This window comes from Magnolia sinica, chromosome 10, assembly GCF_029962835.1.
Source record: "Magnolia sinica isolate HGM2019 chromosome 10, MsV1, whole genome shotgun sequence".
NCBI lineage: Eukaryota > Viridiplantae > Streptophyta > Magnoliopsida > Magnoliales > Magnoliaceae > Magnolia > Magnolia sinica.
Window position 1 is genome coordinate 83,951,568 of NC_080582.1, and position 9,099 is coordinate 83,960,666.

General features: G+C 40.3%; 1 protein-coding gene across 1 annotated transcript; it reads left to right on the forward strand.

The window, feature by feature from the left end:
* Positions 1–746: 746 nt before the first annotated feature.
* Positions 747–8,283, forward strand: LOC131217217 (probable xyloglucan endotransglucosylase/hydrolase protein 6). The gene is made up of 4 exons (XM_058212065.1): positions 747–985; positions 1,076–1,176; positions 1,283–1,479; positions 7,741–8,283. The coding sequence occupies exons 1-4, from the start codon at positions 805–807 to the stop codon at positions 8,129–8,131; spliced, it is 870 nt and encodes a 289-aa protein (XP_058068048.1). The 5' UTR covers positions 747–804; the 3' UTR covers positions 8,132–8,283.
* The last annotated feature ends 816 nt before the right edge of the window (positions 8,284–9,099 follow it).

The following is a 9,099-nucleotide window of genomic DNA, read 5'->3' on the forward strand; positions in this document are numbered from 1 at the left end:
TATTCTGAAACTTAAGTAAATCCATATCTCAGGTGGACAACACCACTTGAGAAATTGGTGAATGACCATTATAAGCTTTTTTTTAGGTCACAAAAGTTTTGGTTGAATCAAATATTTGTAATTTTTCTTCATCCAGCTCTGTTCGACCTTATCAACGGGTTAGATGGCAAATAAACATTACTTATCTTGTTAGTTGGAATTGGAAAGTTTTTAATGGTGAGCATTCAATCGTCACTATTTATTATGGTGTGGATCACCTGATAATCGGATATAATTAATTTTTGGGTTCGTTGTACTAAAATGAGCTGTAAAAACGAATGGACGGAGTGAATATACGACATATGATTAAGGTGGGCCCTACGGCAAGGGTTACACCCACTAAGCTGTTACCCGGGTAACACCAGTCCGCGCCCGTGTATCCACCGTCCACAGCGTTGGTGAGCCGGGAATGTAACTTTCTAATCAGACGACCTTATCCATCTGATTCCGCTAGATGAATCTGTACCACCGAATCATCCATTTGAGGTCCACCTATTGGAATTGACAGTTAGGATCATCCATTCTTTGTTGGGCTTCATGGCCCAGCAGGAATGTGGCCATGATTTGTGGATCTGGACTGACGTACATACTACATGCATGGTGGATAACCTTCCACATATCAAATTACTTGTACCAAACGCACACCGTACAGTAATACTTATATTTATGGTGGTCTCGAGACCACACCGCGACGTGGTCCCATAAACATTGCCCCTCATAGGAGCTATTTAACTGAGTAATCCCTCGTCTCATTCCACAACGAAAATGGCAAACCATGCCATCTTTCTCCTCATCTTCTCTCTATCCCTTGGCCTGATTCTCATCCAACCGTCGATCGCGAAGCCAGCCACATTCCTACAAGATTTCCGCCCCACATGGGCCGAATCCCACATCAAGCAAATGGAAAATGGGACAGCCATTCAACTCCTGCTGGACCAGTCATCAGGTCTGAAACCTTCTTCCCCTTAAAACACACTTCTATCACTTCCTTTTTCTTTCTTTCTTCCTAATCCTGTTGCATTTTCCACAACTTAAGGCTGCGGGTTCTCTTCCAATAGAAAATACGTCTTTGGCCGTGTTAGTATGAAAATCAAACTCATTCCAGGAGACTCTGCAGGGACTGTCACTGCATTTTATGTACGTTTTCCACCATTTTATGAACTTTAAGTGGACCACTAATCAAAAATTCAATCTGATATTTAGATTAATCGATTGGCTAAAAATGAAATTTGGGTTTGTGCAGCTGAATTCAGACACAAAGGAGATTCGCGACGAATTGGATTTTGAGTTCTTAGGTAATCGATCTGGCCAGCCATATACGGTCCAAACGAACGTGTACGCACATGGGAAGGGTGACCGGGAGCAGAGGGTGAACCTTTGGTTCGACCCGTCAGCAGAATTCCACACCTATTCTATCCTGTGGAATCGACGCCACATTGTGTAAGCATTTCAGAACTGATTCTCTTTAATTCTCCAATAATAAATTGAAATTAATGGATGGATAAGATTAAAGCATTTGGAAGAAACCCAGATCATGTTTAGAGCGGAAAATAACAGAAAGTGGATTATGGGTCCAAAGGGCCATCGGTTTTCCATCAAAACAGCAGAAAGTAACGGTCCAGATTGTTACATTTTTAGAGAAGTAAACCCGCCAGGGCACCAGTTTTGAAAAAATGCAGCTTAAATCTACACCATTGATCATAACCGGTCACTTAGAATACTCACAACGTTGTATATATGCTACTAAAAGAAGGAAATATAATCATCAGGTGGGCCATGCGTGTACACAGAACTTGAAACATCGGCTGGTTTGTCTTAACCGTTCATTTGCTTCTGTACGGATGTGACCCGACTGAGGAACGTATAGGCCTTTCTTTACGGATTCGGATTCGGATTCGGTAGTGACCCCTCCAGTACCGAGTGGTGGAAGATGTAATTTTTTAATCCATGCCGTCCATTTTTTTATTTTATTTTTTTCAGATCTTTTTGGGTATTTTAAAAAATGAGGCAGATCCAGATCTTAGGTGGACCACACTATAAGATGCAGTGGTGTTTGAACGCTCACCATTAAAACTTCTTAGGGCCCACAAAAGTTTTGAATCAAGCTGATATGTGTTTTCCCTTCATCTAGAACAGTTCTGTGTGATCTAATCAATAGTTTGGATGGCAAATAAACATTACACTGGGCCCTAGGAAGTTTTTAATAGTGAGCGTTCAATCATCCAATGGTATGGTCCACCTGAGATTTAGATCTGCCTTATTTTTGGGCTCATGGCCTAAAATGATCTGGAAAAATGGATGGACGGCATAGATAAGACACATAAATCATGGTGGGCCCAAATAGCTTTTCCAGCACCGACCAGTACTGAGGTCCGTACTGGAGGGGTCACTACCGAGGCCGAAGCCTTTCTTTGCCAGATATCGAATTGACATGGTTGGGATAACCTAATGAACGGCTCTGATCTCTCGAACATGTGCCTAGTTTCCACGTATGAGGCAAATGCATTCCTTTATGTGTGATCAGCCACATGATTGAGCTGCATCTCGATCTAGCCGTTCAATATACCAGGTTTAACTACCTTATAGATGGGCTTCGGCCTTTGTGGGGTCCATTTTTCACTTGGCTGATGAAAAAAGATAAAAAGCGTAAAAGAGAGCGTACAAGCTTTCATGTGTATACAAAAAGACCGTTGGAGGCAATCAAAGAACATCAGGTAAGGCTAGTACCATATTCAATACCAGCCGTAGAAATTGGACGCGGATTAGATACTGACAAGGTCAGTAGCCAAATCGCTACTGAAGTGACGTCACCAAGCTCTGTGGACCCCACCATGATGTATGTGTTGTATCCGTACCGTCCATCCATTTGGAGAGATAGTTTTATGGTATTAGAAAAAGAATGAGATAGATCTGAAGTTCAAGTGGATCCCACCATAGATAACAGTGGGGACAGTGACATCCACCGTTCAAAATTTCTTAGGGGCCACAGAAGTTTCCGATCAAGCTGATATTTTTATTTTCACTTCATTTATTTCTATTTTAACTTATGAATAAGTTGGATTTGAAAAATACATCATGGTGGGCCCTATAAATGTTTCAACGGTGGGTGTGACTGCTCCCACGGTTTTCTGTGGTGGGTCCACTTGAAATTTAGATCTATATAATTCTCTTTCTAATGCCATAAAACGATCTCTATAAATGGTTGGACCGTATGGATACAACATATTCATCATGGTGGGGTCCACAGAGCTTGGTGACGTCACTTCAGTAGCGATTTAGCTACTGATCTTGTCAGTACCTAATCCGCGTCCGTAGAAATTGGGTTTCACCGTTTGAAGGATTTAAAAAAGGTGGGGTTTTCCTTACCGTGTGCTTTAAATGCAGGTTTGATATTTTCGAATCTCAAAATGTAATTCTTGAGGTGGGAAAAGACCAAAACACCCTTGTACTTTTACCTTATGGTGGTGCCCACTTCTTGTATTTGACATCCCATCCATCCAACAGGTTCACGCACCATGATGTTCATTCAAGCCAATCCCATCATCAAGTGGGCCATCCCCACTTAATAAAAAGGAACGTGCACCACTCAAAAGTCTCCTATTCGACGTGTGGCCCACCTGATGATGGGATTGGCCTGATTTTTTCTACTTCTGATCATCATGTTGGGTTGTACCTTTGGGATGGGTAGATTTGGAACTTTTGCTAATTTTAGATTTCTCGAAGAAATTTGTGGAAAAAATAAAGTCCGTTGACAGTTTTAAGAGTAGTTAATTGATACACTGACAGACAGTGACCATTCATAAGCATGCACAGAGCTGCTGTAAACATGCCATATCTGTGCATTGATCCAAACCGTCCAAGCCATGGACTCCAATTTTGATGGCCAAAAACCGAAACGTTGCAATGATCTGATATGATGGATGGCCATCAAATGTTAAAGATCAGCGGTCGAGATTCAACCAACGACTGTTCAGTCACGGGAGGTTAGGAGACCGGTAGGTTATGTCACATACACGTGAATGAGTATGGATTTCCGTACTCAGTTCACCTTATCAATGCTTTTCTATATTTCTAATTTCCCAAATAAAAATCAGAAAATAAAAATAAAAAAAACAAAAACAAAAGAAGAAAAGAATGATAGATGTTTTATTTTGGATAGAATATTACAAAAATCTGAAAACGGGTAATAAATGCCTATATCAACCATTAATCTTCATTGATCTTCATCGAATCTAATAGATGAATATGCTCATTGATCCAGACCGTCCATTAGAAGGCCCACCTTTTTCATAGGCTGTTGCCCAAAACCAATATTGATTGGATGGTCTAAACCATGCAAAAAAATCATATTGTCCTTCCACTTGATGGACGTTGATCATGCCGGAAAAAAAGAAGTTGTGTTTGAATATCACTTACCTTGGGTAAAGTCACAGGACTCATTCCGTACTGTTGGAAACAGCACTGACATAGGTATCGTATGCTGCTGGAAAAGCTCCGTAGCATGATGCATGTATTTTATCCACTCTCTTCATCCATTTTGTTAAGCCATTTTAGAGCGTGAGCTTAAAATTGTGGCTAATGGTAGTGATTGAACGCCCACCATTAAAATCTTCCAGGGCTCGCTGTCATGTTTATTTTCTATCCAACCTGTTGATACCGTCGCACAGACCTGAACGAAGAGAAAATACAATATGATCTTGATTCAAAACTTTGCAACCCCGAGAAGTTTGAAACGGTGGGTGTTCAATCACCACTATTTCCTATGGTGTGGTCCACTCGAGATTTTGATTTACCTTTTTTTTATTTTTAAATCTAATCTTATAAAATAGGTTGGCAAAATAGATAAAACAAGTATATCATGTAGGGCTCATTGAGGGCTTTTTCAGCAGCACCATGCAATCCAATGGAAAACCGCAGTTCGAAAACTCCACGACTAGATTCGAAACTCGCTGAGTCAACTCAACGAGTCACTTTATGTGTTTCCTCTCTCTCTCTCTCTCTCTCTCTCTCTCTCTCTCTCTCTCTCTCTATATATATATATATATATATAAAAGCACACTAGCTATTGGGGTGTCTAACACTAATGCATCATGGATTTTTCTTTTTCACACACCATTTTAAATATTTGTTATTATTTTAAATATTTTAAATTTAATTGTTATATATGGATTCGGGTCAAGTAAAGACCCAGTGGCATCTTTGAGTCAACCCCACTCAGCTGAGTATTGGGCTGAGTCCAGTTTTGAGGTTTTTGGGATGGGGGATGAAAAGAATGGACCAGATGATACCATGTGTGCTAAATGTGCACAGTCGGTGTGCACTTATCCATCACTATCCAATGAGGGCATGTTGGAATCTTAACATCTATTTCAAAATAATCTTTTGAAAATTCAAACTCCATGCGAATATATTCCTACCAATAAGCTTTTAAATCTTGGGAAATAATGTGTACCAACTCTCAGTGGTCCATGTCTGCATTGCAATATGTGATCAAAACAACATTTTCTTTCTCTTATCTTTCAATAAATATTACACTCTAGAAAATTCTTTTTATTTCTCATTGGTAGCCTCTTCGCAATATCATGTTTTTTTTTTTTTTTTCCTTCCCTTAGGTGTATCAGGACTGATATTTGCAGTATAGGACACTTTCTAGCCACAGGATTTTTTCTTCTTCTTCTTTTCATGTGGCTGAAAACGCCCTGTACCACAAGTAGCAGTATAAGTGCATGTGGGTGATCAGTTCTTGAATAGGAAATGCTACATTGGGAACAAAAAGAAAGGCGCTTGTTGGCTAAGGCGACTTTTTAAAAAATTTAAACTCCAGTTGAAGGAAATGCACCTCCACCATTTAGCCATTGTTCTCATATTGAAACACCCAAATTTGCAAAGCATGCCTTTGGAAATGAGCTAGTCTCAAGTCCATATTGATAGACCACAAGTTATAGTTCATCCATTTGAATACTTCCATCATGTTAAGTGCATCTTTAATCCAACTTGTCCACTAGCTTAGCCCCTACTATGAGGTTCATCTCATGAAAAAAATTTGCCCTATCCATTCATCAATAGGCCACGCTATAGAAAATGACATTTAGCAATTGATAAGAAGAAAAATACAAGTGTAGCAGACTCGATGAGCGGATATGGATGATTTTTGCACGAAGTGATCCTTGTGATAAGGCCAATCTAATGAATGGGTTAGATGTCATATAAACTTAACAGATTAGAAATTATCTACTGGGTGGACCATTACTTGTGGTCCAACATGTTAGACTTGAGACTTACTCTTTGAAAGTTATAGTCCCTTTGAGCACAGTGGCCATCCCCCCAATGGCCATTAGGAGTATTATGGTGGATGTGCTTTTGGTAATTATCAATTGCCAAATTCCCATGTAGTGTAATTGCCATTTACCTAAGTGACCATTGTGCTCAATGTATAAAATATAGTTTGAAACTGGTATGGATCCCTAAAACGATCGAGAAACCAATTGTGGAGAGCGCTGTCCAAGAACAGTGTCCATGTTTTTGCTTTCTCCTCTCCGTCAGTGGTGAAGACTTTCATTTGGAAAATTCATTCCGCATTGCTTATAAAACAATGCAGCTGTATCAGTCCATATCAGCCCAAAATGACTTGATAAGTGTCGATATGGGTATGTATCAGTGGTTAATGATACAGTACCAATATATCGATTTAAAACCATGATTGTGCCGGGTTCTTGTAGTATGTTAGTAATCTCTTTTCTTATACCATGGAAATCACTCGGGCCGTTTCGATCAGTGCGGAAAGTGCTTTTGGTCTGCATTTTTCAAACTATGCGCCTTTAGAATGCAGTTGGGTGCAATGAATATTAGAAAGAATGCTCATTTAAGCCTCTTCTTTCACAAAATTCGCAATCATTTTCGCTTTGTTGTATGGTTTTCTCTAGTTTGCACTTTTATATTTTCTCTACGACTATTTCGTGGACCGCCATAGTGTCTGTATGCCATCCAACACGTCCATCAAGTCGAGAACATTGGAAAACCATCCAAAGAATAGAGTTTTATATGCATTTAAATCAATTTCATATGAACATGTTTCAAATTCATATTAGTTTTAGACATATATAAATACATTGGAGAAGGTTTTGTAGGGTAAGCTTAATTTACAACAGTTGTAGAGAACTTCCCACCCATTTTTTTCCACGTGATCAGACAGTGCCGAGGCGTGGAGTACGGCACGTTCCATCACCTCCTCTGAAGTCAAAATTGGTGGGCCACACATCTCATCGCTGTCCGATCTGATCATGCATTGACGAGATTGATGCATAATTATCTTGGTTATATATGTTTTTCACCACATAAATTTCCATTCTCTTCTAATCATAGACTCACAATCATGTCTCTAGACTTTTTGTATGGGACTCTCTTTTTTGTATTCTTTGAATAGAAAATGGATGGTAGCCATTGAATTTGAATCCCACCTTGACATGATTGGATTCCTCCATGATTTCCTTGGGCCCCCAGTTGAAAACAACAAGTGGGTCCCACAGCTTTCATCCAATGGGAGCCTAGGGACTACTGATTGAAGTGGTCACTGGTTATAATTAACACTTAAAATGTAGTAGCACAAGTGCACAAAACACAGGAAAGTTAATTAGAATTTCAATGTCTAATTAGGAAAATTCTCAATTATCTAAGATCCAATCAGAACCGTTGGATTTGCAGGTTCTACGTAGACGACGTCCCGATAAGGGTCTACAAGAACAACGAGGCGAGGGGCGTGCCGTATCCCAAATCACAGCCGATGGGAGTCTACTCGACCCTCTGGGACGCCGATAACTGGGCCACAAGGGGAGGGCTGGAAAAGACTGACTGGAGCAAGGCCCCCTTCTATGCTTACTACAAGGACTTCGACATTGAGGGTTGCACCGTTCCTGGTCCAGCTGACTGCACCCTTAAGTCCAGCAACTGGTGGGATGGACCATTATACCAGCAGCTCAATTCAATCCAAGCCCGAAAGTACAGGTGGGTCCGAGTAAACCACATGGTCTACGACTATTGCACTGATAAGCCCAGAAACCCGGTCCCACCACCAGAATGCTTGGCTGGGATTTGATCAGGGAGATATTGATCCTACGGTTAAGATTATGTGAAAAATGGGGAGTGTAGGTGGGCCACTGTATGTAATAATTAAGGCTGTGGAGATGGGGGAATCTTTCATAGCCTTCCTTGTCTTTTAAAGTGGAAGTTGATGGAATCTTTCTAGTATTTTGGGAAAAGGATGTGACCCAAATGACTGGAATGCCCATGGGAGGATGAATTATGTGGATGTGGGACATGGTCATTTTGGTCATTTGGGTGGTGGGCCTGTTCACACTATATGAGTTTGGCTTTAGCCTTTGTTCCTTCCAAAGCAAAAGACAGCTAAAGGAATGGGCGTTTATATATCAGCGTCGGTAAAAGGATAGAGCATGGTCCATGTCATACCACAATGTGGTAACTGGAATCCTATCCGACACCTGCACATGCTTTGGGGGGTCATTATTTTGTATATAAATTAAATCCACTCCGTCCATTGAGTGAGATCCTAGATTCTATGCCATTGGGCAAAAAATGAGATATATCCATATCTCAGACGGGCCACAGCACATGCAATGAACATAGGATGTTAACCATAGGTTTGTCTGTGGGACCACCGTGGTATTTATATATTTCATCAAACCTGTTCATCAGGTGTGAATCAGAAGGATAAAGGGAAGAATCAGGCAGTCCACAACACATGAACATCGAGGTGGCTATTAAAGCAACGATGGAAAACAAAAATAGCCAATGGTTAGAAGAAAATTGATGAATAGGATTGTTTGGTAGGGTCGATTTTTGATACATGAACCATCCTTATTAGGATTCAATGGATGGACAGAAAAGATTGATAATTAATCGCGCCATGTCCACAAATCTTAGTTCTCCACTAATTCATCTTTAAAAGCATTGGAGATAGTGGATTATGTTTCCATGGAATGTCATTTTCAACAGCACCTTCAGCTGTATCTTAAGAGCATCTCATCATTTCATTTATTCCATTGC

Bases quoted from the DNA above. Each gene is read 5' to 3' on its own strand.
- LOC131217217 (XM_058212065.1), top strand. From the start codon at position 805: ATGGCAAACCATGCCATCTTTCTCCTCATCTTCTCTCTATCCCTTGGC. The intron at 1,177-1,282 runs GTACGTTTTCCA...GGGTTTGTGCAG, and splicing joins GGACTGTCACTGCATTTTAT to CTGAATTCAGACACAAAGGA. The intron at 1,480-7,740 runs GTAAGCATTTCA...TTGGATTTGCAG, and splicing joins TGGAATCGACGCCACATTGT to GTTCTACGTAGACGACGTCC.